Source organism: Protopterus annectens, chromosome 2.part1 (assembly GCF_019279795.1).
Source record: "Protopterus annectens isolate FY-2018-M chromosome 2.part1, PAN1.0, whole genome shotgun sequence".
Lineage (NCBI taxonomy): Eukaryota > Metazoa > Chordata > Ceratodontiformes > Protopteridae > Protopterus > Protopterus annectens.
In genome coordinates this window covers 1,068,048,455-1,068,074,682 of record NC_056729.1, presented here as the reverse complement: position 1 = coordinate 1,068,074,682, position 26,228 = coordinate 1,068,048,455, and the positions used below count along the sequence as shown (strand labels likewise).

Sequence of the window (26,228 nt, the reverse complement as noted above, 5' to 3'; positions counted from 1 at the left end):
AAAAGTGACTGAATGTCACTTCTCTGCCAAAAAAAGTTCACTGCCATACAATTTGAGTTATTTAATATAATATTAAGGTGTTTCAGTTACAAATTGTTATAGGCAACTATTAGTAGAAATTTAGGAAATAATGTTTGCTGTAAAATCTCAGCACATTTATCATTTTTCATGTTTTTTTTGTTTTTTTTCAGGTTGTAGCTGCTCAAGTAGGGACTGCTCTGCATAAAGAGAAACTGGTGGTAACCCAATAAAGACTGGCACCTCTTCTCCTTTAAAATTCAAATATATTTCTAGTTGTAGTGACAGTGAAGGCATAGTGCCCTTGACTTGGAGAGAATGCCTCCTAGCAGGATTATAATATCATTGTAGCTGACTTCAAGCACCCATGATGCTGTCAGTGGGGGGGGTTGGTTGGTCATCCTTGACTGTGTGGGAGCCCCAAAAAAGCTGCCAGTTGTTGGGGGGGGGGGGGGGTAAGGAAAAGAAAACAAGCTATCATTAATTTTCCAATTATGCACTTTATCCTCAAAGTGTTGTGAGAATGATCCTATTAGGCTCCACCTAGTAATCCTGGAATGACAATGAGCAGGGTAAGTGGCACAGATTGTCAGCTCAGAGCAACTGATCTTAGTTTTTACCTGGGATTTTAAGAAAAACACACAGTTCTAATCTTCAGAGGTGTTTTCTCCTTTCGAGGAGTTTTATAAATAACAGCATGACACCAGATACTGTAACTCTCAACCTCTTTGCTGAAGAATTCTGGGCAAAGCCAAAAATAATGGAAGAATAAAAGCTAAAAATCAATAACACTTTTTAAATACTACTTGCTCTACTTAAAAGTTACTAGAGCAACATATTTTATATTGCACATATGATAGTTTAGATATGCTGATGTCTGGCATTACAATCATTTTCTAAAATAAGAAATATCTTTATTAAATTGTCACTTATAACATAGGCAGTCATATATTTATGCACATGAAAATAAACCATATAGACGTAATCTTAGTTGCAAACAATATACATCACAAACCATACTGACAGAATTTTAGTTCCAGATGTTGTTATATATGACTTGTAATATTATTTTCAGTCAAACATTACGTAGCTCATTTAAATCCTGCCTTCTTTTAAACCTCATTCCTCCCCTGGATGTATTGTTTCCAGAATTCCCATTTTTTTCTATGTAATTTGCCCCTAACTTTTCTAAAGATCATAATTCCAGTTGTTTTATCTCTGTTACTATATTTACTACTTCTACTACAGTTGGTTTAGACTTTGATTTCCATTTTCTAGTATTTGCCTTTTTTGGTATACTTTCTGCTACTTTATGAATATAATAATCTGTATGATTATTGTTCTCATTAAAGATTTGCATCTAAAATCCCAGTCTCCTTGTTTCTTGAGCTTCCCTCCTGTTTCATCATCACATTCCATTTTGAATTATACATTTTCTGCTTGTTCTATATATAGGAGCCTTAACCATGTAGCTCTGAAATACCCCTTCAAATCAGTTAATCCCAGTCTGTCTTGTTCTATTATAAGAATCAGTTTATCCCACTCGGGTCTTGCCATCTTTCCCTCCAGATAAAATCCTTCAACTCTTTATTAATTGCTATATACATCCTCTTCTCTGGTTGATAAAATGTGCCTGATCTGTGTATACAACTAAAGGGACTAAAATGTTTTGTTTGTATCTCTGTATCCATATCCATATAATGGAGCTTCCAATTTTTCAGTTTTTGTGTTATCTTAGTCTCTTCCCACATATCCTTAGCTGCCACACCACAATCATTTTTAATCCATATGCCTAAGTAATTCATTTTATCATGTCCCCAGAAATATGGGTATTGCTGAACCAATTCATGTGTGGATACATAATTTACAGCTATTACCTTTGTTTTAGCTTCATTCATTTTGTATCCCAAAAAGATGTCAAACTGTTTCAAAATGTTTCACAACACTGAAATGTCTTTCTCTGATTTTATCTGGTGTAAACTAATGTCATCCGCAAATAGAGCCAACTTTTCTTGACTACCATCCCAATTGTGTCCTTGAAATTTTGAGTCCCTTATTTTCCTTGCCAGTGGTTCTAAATATAATGCAAGTAACAAAGATGAAAGAGGACTCCCCTGCCTGAAGAATAAGAGAGGAACCCACCCACTTTAATTTTTGCCTTCGATCCCTCATATATCCTCTTAATCAACCTTATAATTTTTTCAGGGAATGCACATGCTTCCATTGCCCTACTCATAAAGTCTCAGCTTACTTTGTCAAATCCTTTCTCTGCACCAAGACCCACCAACAACTGTGGCATTTTCTTACATTCTGCTTCCCTCTGATCATCGATTGTTCTGTTAATATTGTCAAATGTTTCCTTTCCCTCCACAAAACCACATTGGTGGAACATATCTATCAATTCTGGCATTACTTTTCCCATTTGTTTAGCCATTATAGACATAAACACTTTTTATATTCATGGTTTAGTATTGAAATGGGCCTGTATGAAGCTAGTTCTGATGGGTCTTTACCCTCTTTAGGTGTTACAACTGCCACTGCTTTCTTCCTGGATATTGGTATTTCTCCTGCTCTTAAAATACTATTTAACAAAACCTTCCCGATATTTATCATTTTTTTTTTCCTCCTAGCTTCCACAGGAATACCGTCTGTTCCTGGGGCTTTCCCGTGGATTAGTTATACATCACCATTTTTATCTCATCTCTTCCTATCCTAACTGGGTGACTTCAACTACCCCTCCATCAACTGGGAAAACTACTCCTGCACCAATATACTTGGCCAACGCTTCCTGGAATGCATTAATTCCAATGCGCTGGACCAGCTCAGTCTTACCCCTACTAGAGGAATCAACATCCTTGACCTGTTATTACTAACGTGGGCAACCGTTGCTCAACACCAATAGCCAATTCCTCCCTGGTTAGATCCGACCACAAACTAATTACCATGGAAATCCACATCTCACCCACACCACCAGCAAAGGTAACCAAAATGAAAAACTTCTCCAAAGCTGACTTTGGGATCCTAAAAACAGAGGTGGCTAACTTCACAGTACCCATGCAAATGGAATAGGTGCATGACTGCCAAATCCTACACCAATGCACTGTACGAACATGTACATAAATGCATGGAACTAGCCGTAGCCAACAGAACCAAGACACATTCCTCCAAAAAAGGAAGACAATCTGGTGGTCCCCTGCCATTAAACTCTACAACAGAAGGAAGAAACTGTTGCAGAAAAAAGTGAAGTCCCAAGACTGGAAAAAAACTCCCTTATTAGCCTCAACAAAAAGTTGCGATCCCTCATCAAATGTGTGTGAATGAGAGGGAGGATAGAGGTATGGTGAAGATGCAGGGAGTAGAGTTGCCAAAGGTGGATGAGTTTAAATACTTGGGATCAACAGTTCAGAGTAATTGCGAATGTGGAAGAGAGGTGAAGAAGAGAGTGCAAGCGGGGTGGAGTGGGTGGAGAAGAGTGTCAGGAGTGATTTGTGACAGACGAGTACCAGAGTGAAAGGGAAGGTTTACAAGAGGGTAGTGAGACCAGCTATGTTGTATGGGTTGGAGACAGTGGCACTGACAAAAAGGCAGGAGTCAGAGCTGGATGTGGCAGAGTTAAAGATGTTAAGATTTGCACTGGGTGTGACTAGGATAGACAGGATTAGGAATAAGTATATTAGAGGGTCAGCCCAGGTTGGACGGTTTGTTGACAAAGTCAGAGAGGCAAGATTGCGTTGGTTTGGATATGTGCTGAGGAGGGATGTTGGGTATATTGGGAGAAGGATGTTGGGTATATTGGGAGAAGGATGTTAAGGGTGAAGCTGCCAGGTAAGCGGAAAAGAGGAAGGCCTAAGATAAGGTTTATGGTTGTGGTGAGAGAGGACATGCAGGTGGTTGGTGTGACAGAGCAAGATGCAGAGGACAGGAAGAAATGGAAACAGATGATCAACTGTGGTGACCCCTAATGGGAACAGCCGAAAGAAAAAAATCTGTTTGACTCAAACTGTCAAGCAATGTACTTTCTAACTGATGGATTCAAATCACAAACTTTCAGAAGTCTTTCCTTTCGGTGTAATAGTATTTTTTGTAAAACAGTTACTCAAGAATGTTGAGCAATTATTTATTACAGTAGGCTGTAACATTTAAAATATAAGCAAAGTCATTTGCTAACTGAACAAATCTCTGAACTGCTAGGAATACTGAATGAATCTACTGAACATTGCTTCTTCTTTACAGATCTTCTACCATTTCTGCCTGTATAGCATGCATGTGTAAAACTATCATTTCTCTGCAGTTTTCTCAGTCTTAAGTTCCAGGCACTGGAGACCATAAATCCCCATAATAGGACATGCTTTCTCTAACCAGATGGTCTTATCAAATAAAGGTTCCACACAGTCTGTTTCTCTAAAGTCAGCCTCACACATAACATGACAAACCTGATAATCTATACATTCTAATCTCTGTTTGACCCTTACAGAAACTAGGATTACTGTTAGATGTATTTTTCCATTGATTCTGCATAATGTAAAATGAAAGCTTACTTTTGAAATGGATGATAAGTAGAGTTATGCTGCATATATTTTATACCTGATTTACCAGTATGTATAAAAATGAACATGCCAAGCTAATTTTAACACTGTAGATCTGATACGGTCATCTTTAGATGAAAGCACTGATCCATCAAATAATAGAAGCATTTTGAAATGTGGTTAAACTTGCCATATTTCACTTGAAAAGCGGGCTGGTTTATGTGATATATGTAAGCTCTGCACTGGGTCTCTCCCTGTCCTTGGTTTTATATTTTGTCCATACAATAGTAAACATATCTGTGCAAAAAAGAAATGGCAATCAGTTTGGAACATATTGTTTAAGAATTTAAACTTTTGAAATGCATCCTGTTTTCACTGGATAACTTGGTACTGGTTATTACCATCCATGACTAGCTTAACAAGATGATTTTTGTCTTATCAGTGTGGAGTGTGGAGTGAGGTGGGGTATTCAGAGCATGTTATATTGTTCCTTGCCTTACTTATTTTTATGAGGAAGAAATTAGTAGCAGATTTAGGAGGCTAGATGTTCTTTGTGTTTCACTGTTGCAGTCATTACATTAGGGTAATCCTGCTGGCAGGTTGCCCTCAGTCGGCCTGAATTCCAAAGTCCTGGGTCCTGCGTCGGCTGCTGTCGCCCCTTCCCTGACGTCAGGTCGTCAGAGGTATAAATGATACGGCCGACACCATTTTCTTCAGTCTTTCTTGCCGCGCGTTGCCCAAAGCAGTTCGCAAGTGCCGGTCGGCCGACTCCTGAGATTTTCGTGTTAATAAGTACCCCATTGGGGAAACTTTTTTCTTCCTCCAGACCAATGTCAGAAAAAGTAAATAATTGTATTTCTTGTGGAAAGCAAATACCTCATAAGAACTTTCATTCTTACGTATTCCTTGCCTAGGCCCTGATCACAACATCTCTGGTTGTCAGTTTTGTGCTAGATTTAACCAACGCACTATTAAGCGTCTGTATGATTTTGCTTTAAACTATTTTGGACGCCGGTTTAATTGTCCAGAAATGTCATCGGATAGCGATCCGACTACCGGAGTTCACAAAAAAACGCAAAGAAAAGGAGAGAGAGAGAGGCAACAGAGGCCCAAAACCGACGACGAAGCTTCTCCCAAGCTAGTCACTGGTTCTCAGTGAGGCGCTTTCGCAGCCCCTGACGCCCGCTACTTTAGAGTCACAGGCCGCTACCGACTCCCACATGGAGTCCAGTCATGCCACTGGAAACTCAAGGTATTGAAGCCTCGGATACTATTCCTTCAGATGGGTCTGGAGCTGCTGAGCAGGCACCAGCTTCTGAGGGTGTGTTCAGACCTAAACATCTTTACACTAAACCATCCTCAGCTTCAAAGGCTAAAGCACCTTCTAAAGCAAAGAGCCACGTGGACAGGCCTCTATGCCCAAAGAACAGATGCTCAAAATGGCCAAAGACTTAATTACCTTGATCAGGGGTTCCCATCCCCCTCCTGATAAGAGGCCTAGGCAAGAGACTGACTATGAATCTTCAGATCAGGTTTCTATTTCTTCTGATTCCTCTTCTGATCAGGAATATTCTCTCCCCATGAGGATTCTGATGCTGAAGAATCTATACCTTCAGCTTCTCCCCCAGAGGACTATTCTTTTGGGGAAACCTTGCATACCATGAGGGAGCATTTCCACTGGGAGAGCCAAGATTTTTCAGAATCTAAAAAGAGGCTCAGGGATTTCCTTTTACTACCTCAACACAGGCCACTAGCCATTCCACCTGTGTTAGACATTGTAGATGTCTTTTCGGAGTCTAGTCTTACCCCTGACTCCTTACCTCCAGCTCCTGTTAAGCCTGACAGATATTACAGGGTTCCTGACTCTCATAAATTCCTTTTTAAAAACCCTGCTGCAGACCCAGAAACTATTTCACAGGGTTCCAGAGGAGTTGAGGCTTCCGCTGCAAAAAACCCTACCCCCTCTGACAGAGATTCTAGGGCACTGGATAGATGGGGAAAAAGGTTTACACATCTGCTACCTTGGCTATAAGGGCCTTAAACTGTCAGTTTCATATGCGCAAATATCAGCAACATGTCATGGCATTGCTTAAACAGAAAATGTTAGTAAACTCTGTATGTGCAGAAAACAAGGAAATGCAGGATTTATTGCATGCAGCTGAACAAGTTGGAAAGTGTACTTTGCAATGTGGTTTTGATTCCTTGGAGGCCTCCTTCAGGGCCGCAGTTACGGGTTCTGTAATTAGGAGGGATGCTTGGTTAAAGGAACAAAATCTGCCTGATCATGTCAAAGTTGAAATATTAGATGCACCTTTACAGCATGATACTTTGTTTGGAGTTAAGGCAGAAGAGGTGTTAAAGAAAATGGAGAACAAAGCTAAATCTATGCAAACTGTCACAGATATTTTACAAGTACAGCCACCTAGGTTTAGTAGACACTGGCCTACAAAGAATTGGTCCTTTCCTGTGTCAGACAGACCTCAAAGGGGCAGATCCAGATGCCGTAGAGGCAGATCCCAGGCGCAAGGTTCATACAGGTCAAAGCAATGGGGTGCTTCTACCTCCAAAGTTGGAGAAGACAAATCACAACCGTACAGGAAACAGTCCCAATGACTCCCCCCTGCCTGCACCAAGCACTTATCTCCTGGCAGCACCCTTAGGGGGAAAATTAGCACTTTTTCCTCAAAATTGGCACATCATAACCGAGGGCAAGTGGGTTATAAATATCGTGTCACAAGGGTACAAGTTCCATTCCCTGCCAAAGGCAAACGACTGGTCATATCTGCCAAAAAATCAATGGGCAGAGGTACAAAAACAAGTCTCATCCCTCATGGACATGGGGGCCATTCAACAAATACCAGAGCAAGAGCAGGGACAAGGATTTTACTCCACTGTTCTTGGTTCCCAGAAAGGACAAGGCCTGGAGACCAATACTGGACCTATCTATTCTGAACACATTCCTGGATATACCAAAATTCAAGATGTTGACTTTGCAGCAGCTTCTGCCCATGCTGGGCAAGAACACTTGGCTTGTGACACTAGACCTAAAAGAGGCATACCTGCATGTCCCAATCGGATAATTATGCAGAAGATACCTCCGATTCAAGGCAGGCTTAATGCATTACCAATTCTCTGCACTGCCCTTTGGCTTATCTACTGTGCTCAGGGTCTTTACAAAGTGCCTGGCACCAGTAATTGCATTCTGCAGACAAAGAGGAATACAAATATATCCTTACTTGGACGACTGTCTAATTCAAGCAGAGAACAAGGACATTCTTCTACAGCATCTGGTGTTTGTGAAAAGACTTCTAACATGCCTGGGGTACACAGTCAACGAAAAGAAATCAAAACTAGTACCCTCTCAAGAGATAATATTCCTGGGTGCAAGCTTAAATACAACTGCCCAGATGGCTTATCTCATGCCAGACAAACAAAGGCAACTGACTACCTATGCCAAGACGTTGGCAACAAAGGCCCAGTTATCTGCAAGAAAAATTCTGCAGGCTTTGGGCTTCATGGCATCCTGCATCCTACTAATTCCATATGCAAGACTGCATATGAGGAAACTTCAATGGTACCTAAAAAGTGTTTGGACTCAACATTGCCACAGCCTGGAAACAATGATTACTCTCATTCCCTGCCTTCAACAGGAGTTTCAATGGTGGGCAAAGGCTTCTCACCAAAACAAGGGACAGCCATTCACATTACCCCCAGCCAGGCAGACACTAACAACGGATACATCAGATTATGCCTGGAGGGCCCACATGGCAGGAAGATGCATTCAGGGCACATGGTCCTCAATTCAAATGTATCTACATATCAATCGGAAAGAGATGCTAGCTGTTCAGAATGCCCTGACAGCCTTCGGGGACTTACTTCATCCAGGACAACTACTGATAAAGACAGACAACACCACGGTCATATGGTATATAAACAAGCAGTGGGGCACACATTCTTACCCCCTTTGCAGACTAGCTATGACCTTGTGGGACACGGCAAGTACATCTGCAGGCACAATTCCTGCCAGGAAGGAAAAAATACTCTGGCAGACGAACTAAGCAGAAACCTCATAGATCCCCACGAGTGGCAGCTGGATCCGCAAGTCTTCACCATGATAACAAGGAAATGGGAATGCCCGGACATAGATCTGTTTGCCTCCCCTCACAACTACCAACTAAAAGGATTTTGCACAAGGACTTATCACAGACAAGCATGGAAAGTGGACGCCCTATCTTTCAGTTGGAAAAACCTGTCAGTATATGCCTTTCCTCCAGTGCCTCTCCTTCCCAAGGTACTCCTAAAGGTCAGACAGGAGAAGCCAAAAATTATATTGATTGCCCCAGACTGGCCCTTCCAGTACTGGTTTCCAATCCTAAAGAACTTGTCTCAATGCCCAGCTTGGACCTTACCTCAAATACCTCATCTACTGTCCCAGCAAAACAATCGGATCCTGCACAGCCAACTCAGGACTTTAAACCTGACAGCATGGCGGGTAATGTAGTCATACAAAACACACCTCTCAGTAAAGCTGTGATGGATGTCATTTTGGAGGCCAGAAGGACTAGTACTTGAAAATCTTATGCTGGAAAATGGAAGAGATTCTGTGCTTGGAACCAGGCACAAGGAACTGATACAGCTGTGCCAGATATTCCTCAGATTTTACAATACTTAACTGAGATGCTGGACAAAGGCCTATCTTTTTCATCTATTAAAATTCATGCCTCTGCCATTTCGGCTCATTACAATACAGAGCCACCAATCTTTTCTCATCCCTAATTAAAGCAGTACCTCAGAGGAGCCAAAAATTTAAGACCTCCAAGGAGATCACCAATGCCTGCAATGCCTCAGCTATGTCTTGGAAAAACTCACCCTGCCTCCTTTTGAGCCAGCTGCTACTGCTGATATAAAGTTTTTATCTTGGAAAACAGCTCTGCTCCTAGCAATAACTTCTGCAAGACGAGTTTCAGAGCTACAGGCACTCGTGGCTGTGGAACCTTTTATCATTTTTTATCCAGACAGGGTCTCTGAGGACAAACCCAACATTTATGCCTAAGGTGGTGCCCAGTGTGGCTCTTAAACTATTCATCTGCCAACTTTTTATCCAAATCCACAAAACAAGGGAGAGAGAATTCTGCATTCTTTGGACGTACACAAGACAGCTTAAATTCTTCTTGGACAGAACCAAAGTTTTCAGAAAAAGAGAAATTACTAGTGGCATATGCTGCAGGATCACAAGGAAGGGCTATCTGAAGTGGATAGACAACTGCATTTGTTTCTGCTACTTACACCATGGCAAGTCAGTGCCTAAGGGAATTAGGCCACATTCAAGCAGAGCTGCAGCCACTTCAGCAGCCTTTCTCAGGGGAGTGCCAACCAAGGACATTTTAGAGGCTGCTACTTGGGAGTTCTGTGCACACCTTTACAAAGCACTATCATCGGCCGCTCTACTCTAAATCCAGGGCAGGCTTTGACACTGCAGTTCTGCATGGCCTCCTATCCGCTCCTACCGCTGTTTAGCTCCAGCCTCCCAACCATAGCTTTGGGACTCTACCCAAATGTAATGACTGCAACAGTGAAACACGAAGAACATAGTACAGTTGTGTACACTTACCATAAATCTAGATGTTAGCGTGTATTCACTGTTGCAGTCCAGGTTACCTACCCACCATCCCCCTTTCTTCTGATGGAACCTATGTGGTGTATTTGCTTGTAGATGAAGGTAAAGTTCATATTGGGGCACCTGACATTTGGGGCAAGAAAAACTGAAGAAAGTGGCATCTGCCGCATCTTTTATACCCCTGACGACCTGACAACAGGGAAGGGGCGACAGCAGCTGACGCAGGACCAGGACTTTGGGCTGACTGAGGGCAACCTGCCAGCAGGATTAATCTAATGTAATGAACAATGAATACACTAGAACATCTACATTTATGGTAAGTGTACACATCTGTACTTAATTTATATCTAACTGGTTACACAACTGTTGCATGACTTAGTAAATGTGTGAATATTCAGTATGTGGTTTCAGTAGGAAATCTTTCCTTCCAGATTGCTAGTCATGTTACTCATGGCAAAATAGTTTGCTTGGCTGAAGGAGTCGTACCCAAAAGACCCTTTATACTTAATAAGGGTGCTACTAGCTGGTATCAGAATAAGAAAAGACACTGAAAAAGCCAAGGTCACTCAACCTCTGAATATTTTGATTTATCTGTATTGTTCTGTACCTGTATTGAGCCATAATGTGGTTCCCTTAAAAGCTGCTACATTCAGGGCAGGTAATGTGTTTTTTATCCTCCTTTTTGCCTTACTTTGTTAAAGTTGAATTTTTAAAATGGAATATAAGTAAAGCAATGTATGTTGTCCTCTGCTTGTAAGGCTTCACCTGGTAAACCCTGGAATTGTCTGTTTATGATGTTTGTATATACAGATGACTTCTGCCTTTTGCAACCCATCTGGATCATCATTAGTTTTCTTTTGTACATTCATGCAATTTCAGCTATTCACTAGATGGTTGCCTACTTCACATGTTAAAAATTTGCCAAACTACCAAGGTTTTGTAGTTTGATAGTAAATAGTCTTGGAAACTATTGAAAAGCCTAGCCTATATGGTACAGTAAGCAAGTAAGTAAAATGAGAATTGTTAATGTCAAGTTTTTGAGTCCATTTGTCCACTGTAACTAAATGTCTTTGTTGTTATTGAGTCAGACTTGTCATGCATAATAAATGTGTGTTTGTGTGTTCTTGTCTATGCCTCCTTTTTATTCCTTTCCCTGGCACAGGTACCTCTTACAAACCTTTGCTGGATCTTTGCTCTCAGTGGAAGCTATCTCAAGGCTGTTCTACTCTAGCCTGTTAAAAATGCTTCCCTTATTTTCACTATAATCAACACCCCTGTATCAGTGGAATAGGATGAAATGTAATCATCCTGTAAAAATGTGTACCCTCCAGCATGTAACTGAGGAATTAAAATAAAAGTTTATTTAATTTGGGCCATCTCAGTTCATAGATGAAGTTCTGTATGATGAGGTACCTTTGACGCGGGCAGTATTGGGCATTTTTGAGTATAGTAGAGACCTGGTGAGCAGACACTTGGCTTGTACACTGATTTGTTATAAAACATTTTATAAATATAAATTTGATGAATACTTTTGAATTTGTGGTCACCACCTTTAAATTTCGAAAGCATTTAAATAAACTGTTGCATTTCAAAAGTTATTTTTTAACTAGAAGTATTCATAGCAATCAGTTTTAGTTTTATTCCCTTTATGAATATACATATTAATTCTTTTAGATTTTTTTTAACATCTTTGCTTCTCTGATGTTGATTTACTTGTAGTACATGGAGCAGAGCAATTATGCTCCAAAATTGGAAAAAAAGAAACTTGAGCATTTCCCTTGCCTGAGACCCAGTCTTATTAGCAATTCGGGGGTTCTTGACAAAACCTTGTTAAGACACCCTAAGCACGGTTAAGATCTATCTCGTACTAGGGACTAAAATAGGATACTGCCATCTGGTAGATAAACCGCTTTTAAAATCAGAACTTCACTCTGACACATATAAACAAAAAGTGTGGTAGAATGAACTGCTTTTAAAAGCCATAGCTCTCAACTAATCATGGACATATTTTAATGGAATCGGGGACAATTACAGTTAAATAAATACATTACAGTTAGGGTTAATATTGCATTCTATTTCATGGTAAGATGATGGCTGTATGGGAGATGTTGCATGTTTATATTGTTTACATGATTCTTTTTATTTTTGTGTAAGCTTATACATAGGCTGTATGCAGTTGAATTCATTATGCGGCAAAATTTTAAAACTAGCAACAGATTAATGTAAAAGCAGACAAAAACTAACATGCTTTCAGTTCTTTCTGTATTTGCCTTATGTTGCATTGTTTGGCCCAGATCACTAGTAAAATGCTCTAGTGGATTGGCTGTTTTATAAATTAACAACAATTGAATAATAAACAAGGTAAGATGGTTGCTTGCTGTTGTAGCAGTTCAATGTCTCCTTCATTTTCTTTCCTGGTACTTAATACATAACAACTTTAACCCCTTCCACACTGACAAACCAACCAAATGTTGATACTCAGCTTTGAAGATTACCATGTGATGGATGATGTGTTCTTGTTTTGCAGGGGTATGTAATTTTGTCTGCTGAAAATGGGAAGCAGCAACAGTACTCAAAGTTTTGGGATTCCCCATGGAAAGGGACCTCATAGTGTTGGTTGTACTGACGTAATGGCAGACCATACAGTTCAGGTATGATAATCGGAGCTTGCTTTTGGGAGCAGTGCATTATGGTGTGGGAGTTATACCAGGATTTAGAAATGTATGGGCACTGATGGTTCTACTTTACATTATATACAGCAAATGTTCTACAGAGTGAAGGAAAAATATTGAGTCTACAAATTATTTTTTGCATAAATTACACTGCCATTTATCATTCATTTCTTTTATGTTTAATTGATCTATTCAGGTTCATGGGGTGCCAAAACCTATCCACCACTGCATGTGTGCAAACCAAAGCCTGTATATTTTAAGTATTCATTTATAAGTAAAATGCTTGCATATCCTTTTTTAAATCAAGTAAGGAAGTGTAGGTCCACATAATCAAGCACTTCATAGAAGAACACATACTGTGGCAGTATTTCATAATATAGACTGCAGTATTATCATACAGATTGAAATGTTCTCTAACATTAACATGCTAGTTCATAGAACCTTAGACTTGCAGAAACTAAGGCAGTGAGGGGAATTTGACAAATTTGGAAGGAAAACTGGCTAAGATTAAAATGGCTCACAAGAGCAGCTGGCATAATATTTACTTATGAACCTGTGAACCCGCTAGTCTGTAGAAAGAAGCCAATTTATTTGTACAATGCCAAAACAAGCAAACCTATTGAAAATAGCAGTCCATCTTGTCAAGCAGTATTTGTACATTTTTGCATCTAACTTTATGTAGCTGAGCCATTCAGATGGCTTATTAGGTCTGTTAACTGCATCCTCTTAAGCTATCTATAGCGTCCATCACCCTGCAAGCCCTAGAAACTTAAAGATGCCTCCCCTCCACACACTCACACCAGTGAGCATTTAGGATTGCAAAGACCACAGTTGAGTAACAATTGTGAGTATGCAGTTCTGCATCTAAAATCCTGCTTAAAAGCAGACCAGGATTTAGTGGCAGAATATTCTTTTAAGAGATGAAAAAAAGATTTAATGGGTTTCTAATATATCAATAACTGCTTTCAGGTAGCTAGAGTTTACTCATTTTCCTGACTCTTTGGACTAATAACAGAAGGTTCAAAATTAATTCACTTGCAGGGATTATGTAATATTTTGTAATAATTCTTGTTACTTTATAAAAAAAAATTGGAATGTTTGTGATTGTGCCACACAAATGAGGGAATTACCTGTTACACCCATCTACAGCAGTAGTTCTAGAAAGGACCTGAAAAACTATAGATCTGTTATCTTGGAGTAGCTACTAGAATTAAACCTCTGTGTGGCAGCCCAGTACCTAACACAGCAAGGCCTAATAGATGTCTTTTTTTTTATGATTTAGACAACTTTTCAGATTAATGACCCGTGGTGGTGGTGCTGCGGTGGCGTTGTCGCCTCACAGTAAGACGCTGTCCAGTTCCATTCTCAGCTAGAGCGTCTTCTGCGTGGAGACATGCATGAATGGGCATACCTTCGTTGAAGGTTGTGTGTAAGGGCTGGGAACTCGGCGTGTAAAAATCAACTACCAATCATTAGCGGACCAGAGTTCCGCTGTGGCGACCCCTAACCGGGAAAAGCCAAAAGACACAACAACAACAAGACAACTTTTCAGATTAAAGTGCTCAGTTTAAAAAAAAAAAAAAGAATCTCAAAGGGTATTGATGTGTAGGCAGCTGATATGTTTGTTTCTGGATATGGTCATGGCTTTTGAGTCCGTATCTTTTTGACATGGTACCAAATGCAGTCATTCTAAACAAGTGGACCTCACTAGATTTTGTCTGCCAGAGTAGTTATGCAGTTTGGATCACTGATAGGACCTGAATAGTGGTAGGGAGAGCATTGTTAATCATTTTAGAATAGTTAACCTACTCAAAATATCATTGTGATTTCTGGGAATATGACCATACATACATACATACATACATGCATGCATGTAACTGTCTCCACCCTTCATTTAACAATAGGCTTTTTACAACAATCTGCTTGATATTTCTCTATAGTCATGAATTATTGGGGAGCGGGGGGGACAGAATGTTGGTTCAGTGAAATGCAATATAGATAATATGCCCTTTTACCAATTTATGTAGATATGTCATTCAGTTTATATTTGCTTTTCTGATTAGTTTTATTTTTAAATGTGCATTGCAGTTCATTAACTTCATTGAAACATTTTCAAAAATGCCCTTTGGATGTCATATAGTGCATTGGGGGACATAGCTCACATTCCAGACATTGTATGGCCCAAAATGAATTGACTACTGATGGGTTTACAGAAAGTCCAAGGGCCAGTTATCCTTCCATGCACACTAAGATACAGTGCATTAAAACACTGTCTCCAGGTTTATCTGTTTAAGTGTCTCCATCTGTAAATGTTTAAAGTTCTATAACTCGAGTATTTAATTTCAGAGTGGCTTCGTGTAATTGTTTTAAATTTGGATAGAATTTGTAACAAATACTTTAATCACAAGTGAAACTTGATTCTCTTCATATACCTTTCGTTGTCTGTGTCCAACATGATTAAGGTTGGAGGCAGAAAACAGACCAGGTGGAAGGATGGGAGGCAGTTTGCAGCTGTTATATAAATTCTACCTGTACCCTCATTTATTGTACATGGTCCAAACTACTTAATTGCCACTAGTACAGTTTATCATTGTACCAAGATATTGGTTGTAGTGTACTGTCCTTTATCAGGAGCATCACTGAATCTTAATGATCTTCTTAAAGAGCTCACCCTTCAGCTTAAATACTCAGTTGTTATATTAATTGACTATTACATTAATTTGTTCATTCTTCAACATAGTGAATTCCTGATCAGAAAATTATACAAATAGTAAATGAGTAGACATGTTTCTTTTCATTACAGGAAATCACACCCTGTTGGACTGGGTAATTGCCAGTAAACTCCACAAGGCGCAGTTATGCCTAGGCCATTCCTCCTGATTTAAGCAACTATTATCCAGTCAGCTTTAATCGGACTACTAAAAGAGTAAAGACTCCTATTATCACCCCAAGAATTAGACTCTGAGGCTTTCCGTGCAGTTATGAGTTATGCATTTTTTTCTAAACTTAGCCAGTTGAGTTGATATCTTAATCTGAGACTGTCTGCTGTTACAGTTATCAGACATAAGCATAGGTTCATAGGTTGGTACTAGGCTATCAGCCCTAGCCATAACAATTCCCTGGCTATTTCTTCCCACACTATTTACTTCCCTGGACCCCTGTCTAGCAGGGTGACTGACATGATCCCTGGGTGAATTTCCTTTCTCCCATCCAATTGTCAAGGTTCCTTTTGAAGAGGGCCAAAGAGACACTCTGCTTGACATGTGTGGGCAATCTTTTCCAGAGTCTGGGGAGTCTCTGGGTCAGGAACCTATCCCTCCAGCATGTTTTGTTTATTGTGAGGACAAGATTTAGATCCCTGGAGTGTGTGGCTCTGAGGGATTAGGATTCAAGTGTAGCATGTCCAACAGCTCTGGGTTTGACATGGCCTTGTATGTTAAGCAGAGATCACCTCTGAGTAGACAATATGCGACAGAGTATAGCTGGAGTTTTTTAAGGCGGTCAGCATAGGGCATCTGCTTTAGGCCTGCGATTCTTTTAGTGAGGTATTTCTGTGGCCTTTCCAGTTGTTGCAGATGTCTTGAGAGGTGCATACCAAATGGGGTGTTGTATTCTATAATGGGTCTAATGAGGGATGAGTACAGTGGGACAATGACTACCTTTTTTCTGGATGAAAAGCCCTTGGTGATGAGGTGTGCCACATAGAAGGATTTCCTGACTGTTGTGGCAATGTGGTTATCGAAGGTGAGACCACTGTCCACCTGTGTCCCCAAGTCTCTTATCACACTTTTGGTGTTGAGTGTACTGCCACCTATATGGTAATTCACGGGTACATGTTTTTTTCCAAAGGGGATAACTATACATTTCTTGGCATTGAGCTTGAGCCCATGGCTCTGGCACCAAGCATCTGTTTCTGTAAGGCCCTTTTTTAGAGTATCCATGTCATATGGGGATTCAGTAATGGCTCCCAGTTTGCTGTCATCTGCGAACTTTGTTAGTCAGAGTCCCTTAGTGTTGGCCTGTACTTCAGAGAAGTAGATGTCAAACAAGAGCGGTCCCAGGACTGAACCCTGAGGTACTCCACTTGTCACTTGTCTGGAGCTGGATTTGGAGTCTGCTACTTTTACAGTGTGGGTTCTATCAGTAAGCCATTTAGCAACCCATTGGGTGACATAGGGATTAATGCCCAGCTTAGTAAGTTTATCTATGATTCCAGAGTGGGGGATAGTGTCAAAGGCCTTGGCAAGGTCTAGGTAGGCTGTGTAGACCACCTTACCCTTGTCCATGGCCCTGGAAACTGATTCGAAGAAGTCAATCAGGTTCAGGAGACAAGATCGGCCCTACATGAACCCAAACTGGGTCGGGTCCAGTGTTTGAAGGTTGCCAATGTCTTTGCTTATAAGTTCCATGATAATACGCTCCATGGCCTTGCAGATAAGACTTGTCAGATTGATGGGACAGTAGTTTCCGGGATCCAAGGTGGATCCCCCCTTGTGGAGTGGGATAACTGTAGCGCTGCGCCACTCAGTGGGCACGAAACCTGAGGTGAGGCTATGATTAAACATGACACTTAGGTGAGGTGCCAGTTCATGTTGTAGTTCATGTAGTGCTCAGCCCGGAATGTCATCTGGTCCCATGGATGCTGTATTCTTAGCTTTGGAGAGTGCGTTTTATTACCTGTGTGGCTGTTATTACCGGAATTTGGAAATCTTCCGGTATTGAGATGGGCCATTTAGGGGGTGAGAGGAGGGTGAAGTTGGCACTGAATCGATCTGCCAGGATATTGGCAATATCCTTGGGATCAGTATATTTAATGCCATTCTGTTTTAGCTCAGAGCAGATCTGAGCATTGCCGTTTAGATTCTTGACATAGTTATAGAATGCCTTGTGGTTGTCTTTGGAATCTTTGGCAATTTTATTTTCATAACTAGCTTTGGAGGATTTTATGAGGGATCTCAGTTTCTTACTGAAGCTGGTAAGGGAGTTTTTTGTATCCTGGGATTTTCCTCTTTTCTGCAACAGTTTCTTCCTTTTGTTGTAAAGTTTGTTTATGGCAGGGGACCACCAGATTGGCTTCCTTTTTTTTGGATGAGAGCATCTTGGTTCTATTTGGGATGGCACGATTCATGCATGAGTGGATGTGCTCGTACAGTGCCTTAGTGTAGGATTCAGCAGTTGAACTTTCAGTTCCTGTCTGCATGGGTGTCATGAAATTTGTCATTTCTGACTTGAGTAGCATGAAGTTGGCTTTGGAGAAGTTTTTTATGGAGGTTTCCTTACTGGGGGTGGGATGTGGATGTGAAGGGTGATTAGCTTATGGTCAGACCTGACTAACGAGGTGGTGACCATAGGTGTGGAGCATCGATTTCCCATGTTGGTAATGACCAGGTCTAGGATATTTGAACCCTTGGTGGGACTATGGATTAGTTGATCCAGGGCATTGGAATTTATGAATTTCAAGAACCGTTGGGCAAAGGTGTTGTTCATGAGTAGTTTTCCCAGTTAATGGCAGGGTAGTTAAAATCACCCAGTATTAAGGTGTTTGGTTCTATCTTAATATTTTCCAGTATGCTTAGAAAGGTGTAGTGAGAATCTTGGGGTATGGTGGGGGATCTATAGCAAGCTACAATTTGAATTGCAGTCTTACCTAGTGTTAGTTGCACCTGGAGACTTTCAGACTCATTGTGTTGGGCTACTAGCCTGGTGGCGTGAATATCCTTGGAGAATATTGACACTCCTCCACCTTTAGTGTTTCGGTCCTGGTTTGGTGGCCGAAAAGTATAGTAAGACTTGTAGCCTGGTATTGCAGGGGTGCCCTCTGGAGCCTTGAACCAGGTCTCAGTTACTGCACAGATATCTATGTTCTCCATTTTTAGGAGTGCCTCGAGAGAGTGCATTTTGAGGTTTAGACTTCTAGCATTGAGTAGCATTACCTTCAGATTTTGCATGCTTGTACCTGTTACGGTGGTGGTTTTGTCCTTTGAACTTTGCCTAAAAAAGGCACTATAGGGGTGACAAGAGCCTTAGCCAGTAACCTGAATCCCAGGGGCGAAAGGTGCAGACCATCTCTGACAAAGCATCGTGGTCTGTCGATCATGTCTTCCCAGGCAGACAGATACTGGATCCCCTTTGAATGACACCAGAAGCTTAGCAATTGTTGAAGTCAATCATTTTGTACTTATATTGTGGTATCATTCTGGGCGAAGGCAGGATACTACTCAGGGCTAGGGTCATACCTGCCTGGGCCACATGATCTGAGAGCTCTTCCATGTCTCTTTTCATGTAGTCCAGGGAGGTATGTCTCAAGTCCTTCACTCCAACATGGACAATGACAGAGTCATATTTGTACTTGTTGTGGAGTGACTTAGTGCATGTCCTGGCTTCTGGTACAAATAATTCAGAGCACTTCACGAGCAATGAATGTAAAGGCTGATTTCAAAGAAATGTGCTCATTTGAAGACTGTAGTTGCAGATATCTTTCTGTGCAGCAGTTTGAAGTCAGCTACTGTGTGGCTGTTGTGTTACAGAGGATGTGCTGATAAGGATGTTAAGAATCCATTATAACCTCTGGGTGGTGCAGGGTCGCATATTTCTTTATATATTTGTTCATTCAGTTTCTTTGGTAACTCTGGTGTTGCTGAATGCTACTAATAGGCAGGCATACTCTCAACAACATGACAATGGCAATAAATAAATCTCTAAAATTAATTGATATTACATCCACTCTCTTATAGGAATACTATAAGAGTCAACCCCTTTGGGCTCACATAACCATCGGTCTGCTTGAAATATATAGGTTCATAGATTGGTACTAGGCTACCTGCCTTTGTGGGACATTCCTAGCCAATCACCCCATGTGAGAATCAAACCCTGTACCTCTTGTTTATAAGGTAAACACCTTAATCATTATGCCAACCTCCTACCCATATATAGAGAGATGACCTGGTTTCATGTATTCAACAAGGATGGCAAGAAGAGGAGTTCCACAATGGTCACTTGACTGCTACTAGGGGTCCCTATCAGATTACTGAAGTTTCCAAACATACAGCTGAGACTATATGGTTGAAGTTTTGAAACTTCAAATGTTTTGAATGGAGATATCTGTACAGCACAGAAAAGGAAATTTACCATTTTCCTCACAGTACTGTGATCTCAGAGTTGGTATATTTAATTAGCAGGGGGTGTGGTAGGTGCAGGAGGTGCTTATCCCTGTTAAAATCATAAATAAATAACATTAAGAATTTACCTTATGCCTTTAGTCAGGAACAACACTTCAGGATATGCAAACAGAATTTTTATTCTTACAGCGCTGGGAGTTAGTCTTGATAATTCTTCTAGAAGCATTCTCACTTTACATACAAAAACTGTATTTTATACATTTTCTTATCAAACTGCTCATGCAATTTCATGAAGTTCTAATGACTATGTCCTATAGAAAACTTTGCAAATGTTTTTATCCCTCATGATTTTCGCTTTAGACTTCATATGAACACCTTTCTATACATGATTCACTTGCTTCAAACGGGTCTTGTTTCTGACCTTAGATGTTTCAAACCTGCTCTAGCAACAATGCACTCTTAGCCTGGAGGAGTCAGGCTAACACATTTCTTTTTGTATAGCTGCATGCCTCACTTCATGCAACATGTACTATTCTCTCTTATTACATACCAAAATAATGCAGTTTAAAATGAGCAGTAATACTGTGGCTTATGAAACTGTATTTTTCCCAGCCCTGCATACAAATTATATTTGCTTTTAACAGTCATATTATAGCATCATTAATAAGCTAAAACTAATATACATTTTTAATAAGCTTGTTTGTTACATATTGTACTTATTTTACTGCCTGCTCTTTAACAAAGTCGTTTTTGCGTTTAAATTACCTGTATAACTGTTGTAGGTTACACACTCGTGTGATAGCAATTTTTGTGCATTTTAAAGTGTTTTTTTGATTGTATCTGCTTTTTTTTTTTTTTTTTTCAGAAAATAAAAAAACTTGTTTTCCCGCCTTTCTAAGCTAGTATAGTCCAGTTTTCAGGTTAGTGCTAAATTCAGGGCTGTGTTACAAGTTTCTGTGTTTGCCCATACCTTACTTCGATAGAAGGAAGTTTCTCTGCTCACCGTCAAAGGGGAGCTTTGAGTAGCCTATCTGTCCCTGGAGGAGTGGTTTCAGCCCAGAAATTAGTAGTTTATTGGCCATTTTGGGCTAATTTCTATCTCTTTCATTTCCCTGCTATAAAACCCACATTAGCCCGGTTTTGTGTGCCGGTTAGCTGGGGTATAACTATTTCCAGCTACACAAAGTCTACTTTTCAATTTTTCCCTTGGAACTAGACAAACTTTCAACTTGAGCACTCAGACCATTCACTTCTCAGCCCGGCACTTGCTCAAAACTCATAGCAAGCACTAATAAACCTTAGCACTACACCCCCCATACTGTAGAGAAGAACAAGGCTCTCTATTCGACCTTACAAGCCAGTCAGTAAAATAGCTGACTGTACCTATCCAGGCATGTCCAAAGAGCAGTTTCAGGTGTACTCTCCAGTCCAACTGGTGAATCTAGGCATTCTGAGGCAATGTTGCAACTGCCTCATGTACACAGACAACTCTCTCCTCCTACCACCAAATACTAATACATGAGAGAGATGCAATTATACAGCCAAACTGGAGGCTAAGCTCTCTCGACCCAAGACTGGACCAGACAGTCAAGAGGAGAAGGGAATTACTTGCATCACACCATCAGTCTCACATAGACCTACGAAACTAGCACCTGCACAAAGCACACCTAAAGACACAAAAACATACTCGGAGGCTTTAAATAAAAATCTGCAAAAGCAACAGAGACCTCCAAAGCAGACATCCAAGCAATCTCCACCCCCCCCCAACACAAACCATGAAACACATACTTCACAAAACCAGTTTGCCACACAATCGCAGCCCTTAAGGCAAAATAACATACCAAACACACTAGTAATAGGTGAGACTGTAGTTAGGCACACTAACATCCCACTCACCAGGCTGAACAAGGAGAAGGTTACTGTTAGATGCCTGTCGGGTGCCAGTATCTGCCACATAACACAAGCACTCGGGTTACTCCAGAACAAGTACAAATACAACTCTGTCATTGTCCATGTTGGTGTGAATGACCTGAGCTGTACCTCCCTGGACTACATGGAAAGAGACATGGAAGAGCTCTCCGATCACGTAGCCCAGGCTGGTATGACCCTGAGTAGCATCCTGCTCTCACCAAGAATGATACCACAGTATAAAGAAAAAATGATCAATTTCAACAATTGGCTAAGCTTCTGGTGTCATTCAAAGTGGAATCACTGTCTTGTCAGCCTGGGATGAACTGCTCGGCAAGCCACGCTTCTTCGCTAGAGACGGCTTGCACCTGTCACCCTTAGGCTTTCGAATACTGGCCAAGGCTCTTTCCTCCCCCATAGTGCCTTTTTTAGGGAAGGCTCAAAAGACAAACCCACTGTCGTAAATAGCACAAGTAGCAAAAAAACTGAGGGTAATGCTACTCAGTGCCAGAAGTCTAAACCTCAAAATGCATGCACTCCTCAGTATGGAGAAAATCGATGTATGTGCAGTAACAGAGACCTGGTTTAAGGCTCCAGAGAGCACCCCAGCACTACCAGGCTACAACTCATACCATATATTTTGGCCACAAAACCTGGACCAAAATACAAAAGGCATGGGCGTATCCATATTCATAAAGGATACCCGCACCTCCAAGTTAATGGCACAGCACAATGCTTCAGAGATCATCAATGTGCAACTAACAACGGGCAGAACTGCAATTCAAATTGTAGCTTGCTACAGATCACCCAAAATGTCCCAGAACCCCCATTCAGCATTTCTGGAAACACTGGGAAACATAAAGGTCCTACCAAACACCCTGATATTGGGTGATTTCAATTACCCAAGCATTAACTGGGAGAACTGCTCAAGTACCAACTCCCTTGCCCAACATTTCCTAGAATTTATAAACTCAAATGGCCTGGATCAACTGGTCAACACCCCCACCAGAGGTGACGGCATATTGGACCTGGTCATCATCAACATGGGCGACCGGTGTTCCACACCGGAGATCAACCCCTCACTGGTTAGATCTGACCATAAACTAATCACTCTGGATATCCACATTCCGCCCCCACCCCCAGTCAAAGAAACCACCGTGAAAAACTTTTCAAAAGCAAACTTCACATTACTTAAGACCGAGGTGGAAAGTTTCAAGTCCCCCATGCAAAAGGATAATGCTGCCCAAGCTGCAAAATCCTTACTAATGCACTTTATGGGCACCTACAAGAATGCATGGATCATGCTATCACAAGCAAAACCAAGGCTCACTCCTCCAAGAAAAGGAAACCAGTCTGGTGGACCCCTGCCATAAACAAGCTATACAATAGGAGGAGGAAACTTACAGAAAATAGTAAAATCTCAAGAGGGGAAGACATCCCTGATCAGTATTGGCAAGAAACTACGATCCCTCATAAAATCATCCAAGGCTAGCTTCGAAAGAAAAATTGCCAAGGACTCCAAAGATAACCACAAGGCATTCTTTAGCTATGTCTAGCTATGTCAAGAATCTAAGTGACAATTCCCAGATCTGCTCTGAGTTAGTACAGAATGGCACAAAATACACTGAACTGACTGATATTTCCAACATCCTGGCAGACAGGTTCAGTGCAAAGTTCACCCCCCTCTCACCCCCAAAAGGGCCCACAGAAGAATGTAGTGCCCCTGAAATCAGGCACTCAAGTTAAAACAGCCCTCTCCAAAGACAAAAAACACAGCATCAATGGGACCGGACGGTGTCCCAGGCTGTGTCCTACACGAGCTCAAAGATTAACTAACCCCTCACCTAAACACTCTGTTCAAACTCAGCCTCTCCACAGGCTACGTGTCCATAGAGTGGCGCACAGCAATGGTTATTCCGCTCCACAAAGGTAGAGCCACATCAGACCCCAGGAGCTATCGCTCTATAAGCCTGACTAGCTTGGTCTGCAAGACTATGGAGCGCATCATCATGGATCTTATTAACCGAGACATTGGGAACCTCCAAACAGTGGACCCTACCCAGTTCGGCTTTAAGGGCAGATCATGGCTCCTAAACCTGGTGGACTTCTTTGAGACTGTTACCAAGGCTATAGATGAGGGAAAGGTGGTCAACACAGCCTACCTAGACCTCGCAAAAGCCTTCAACACCATTCCCTATTCTGGTATTATAGACAAGCTCACCAGCCTGAACATAAACCCCTACATCATGAGATGGGTTGCCAACTGGCTCATGGACAGAACCCACATGGTAAGAGTTGCGGGAGCTAGGTCGGACTCTAAACCGGTTACAAGTGGCGTTCCCTAGGGCTCAGTCCTTGGACTCCTCCTATTCGGCATCCTGTTCAGCATGTACTTTTCAGAGGTACAGGCAAGCACAGGAGGACTATGGCTGACCAAGTTCGCAGACCACTGCAAACTAGGGGCTATAATTGATTCTCCGGCTGACAGACTGACAGACATCCTCCAAAAGGGTCGCACTAAGACAGATAACTGGTGTCAAAACCATGGCCTCAAGCTAAATGCCAAAAAGTGCATAGTCATCCCCTTTGGAAAACCCACAAACTACCACATAGGTGGTAGCCCCCTAAATACGGAAGGAGGAATGAGGGATGTGGTGACCCAAGTAAATAGTAATCTCTCCTTTGATAATCACATTGCTAAAGTGGTTAGAAAATCCTATGTGGCCCACCTAATCACAAAAGGGTGTGCATCCAGATCAAAAGAGGTCATTGTGCCCCTCTACGCATCACTCATCAGACCCAACATAGAGTACAATGCCCCATTTGGGATGTACCTTTACAGGACACCTGCAACAGCTGGAAAGACCACAGAAGGTACCTCACCAAGAGGATCACTGGCCTCAAACAGATGCCCTATGCAGCTTGACTGAAGAAACTCTAGCTGTACTCAGCTGCATGCCACCTACTCAGAGGTGATCTCTGCCTGACATACAAGGCCATGTCCAACCCAGAATTGATGGACATGCTCCACCTAAGAAAATCATATCCCCTCAAGCCACATGCTCTAGGGATCTAAACCTCACCATAACAATGAATAGGAAGTGCTGGAGGGATAGATTCCTGTCCCAGAGACTTCCCATGCTCTGAAACAAGATTCCAATCTACATTGGGCAGAGCTCCTCACTAACACTCTTCAAGAGAAACCTTGATAAGTGGATGGGAAACTGAAGTTTACCCCGGAGATCACTTGGTGGCTCTGCTGGACAGAGGCACAAGGAACTAATCTTAGGGGCTGGCGAATGCCAACACATTCCGTCTAGGCTTATAAATGCCTTTGGGCATATTCCGTCTAGGCTTATAAATGCCTTTGGGCAGATAGCCTAGTACCTACCTATGAACAGTTTTCTCCCTCTGACACTATCAGTGTCATACCATACATATAATTGTATTTTTATTTTTTTAACTTGATAAAATATGCCTCAGCATCATAGTAGTCATTATTTTCTGTCAAAGTAGAACTGTCATTGATTTATGCATGCAGTGGCATTTCATGTGCAGGTGAGGTTAAGCATTTTGTAATCACAGCCTTTAGCATAGAAAATGCTAAAATGATTACAAATATAATAAGTAGAATGACAATACCCTGGATTATGCTAGTTCCCAGATTACCAAAAATACTGCCCTTTGTTCCATGAAGTTTGACCGTTTTCCTTTTTATCATGATAGTCACTAATATATGAACAGCAACGCCTCCTTATGAGGGCACATGACTCCCCCCCCCTTTGCTGCAAGAATTATATCAAGTGCCATTTGATTTTGTAACACCACAGTTTGCATTTCAGTCATTTCTCGATTTGCCATCCTGATGTGAAGTTCGTTGGCCACCTCCTGTAGAATTTGGGCAAGTATGATGATTTTAAGCATTGTCCTTTGCACTCCATACCCAGGATTAAAATATGAAAATACTTGCTCAGTTCAGAGGATTGCTTGCATATTTCGTAGTCTACCTGCTGGTGGGTGTTCGAAATGTTGAATAGCAGGAGTAATATAGCCTACAAAGCAACATCCAAACCAGTCTGTAGGCAACCAGGGGTAGGCACGATTACCACAGATGTAGTAACAGTTACTTATGCTCATGCCACACCCCCAGTAAGTGCAAAGAGTTTAACAAACTTTTATGCCTGGTGTCATTACATTTGCTTTTGCCAACTGGTACAGTTCCATTTTTGGCATAACATGTGTCTCCATGATGTGTGGTTGCAAGTTGAAGAAACCCAACCTTTGAAAAATCAGTTACATTGCACCAGGTTAAGCTGATGTCATTAAGGTCCTTTTCAAATGACACCTGTGATGCGGGGATAGGAATTTA

At 41.3% G+C, this 26,228-nt stretch overlaps 1 protein-coding gene across 3 annotated transcripts in view; it reads left to right on the top strand.

The window, feature by feature from the left end:
- Positions 1-26,228, top strand: part of PLA2G7 (phospholipase A2 group VII) — a 1,251,751-nt gene that overhangs the window by 8,655 nt on the left and 1,216,868 nt on the right. For all 3 annotated transcript variants that reach the window (XM_044062626.1, XM_044062625.1, XM_044062627.1), the window contains exon 2: positions 12,689-12,812. In XM_044062626.1, coding sequence (XP_043918561.1) covers positions 12,714-12,812 — 99 coding nt within the window. In that variant the 5' untranslated portion in view covers positions 12,689-12,713. The remainder of the gene's footprint in view (positions 1-12,688; positions 12,813-26,228) is intronic.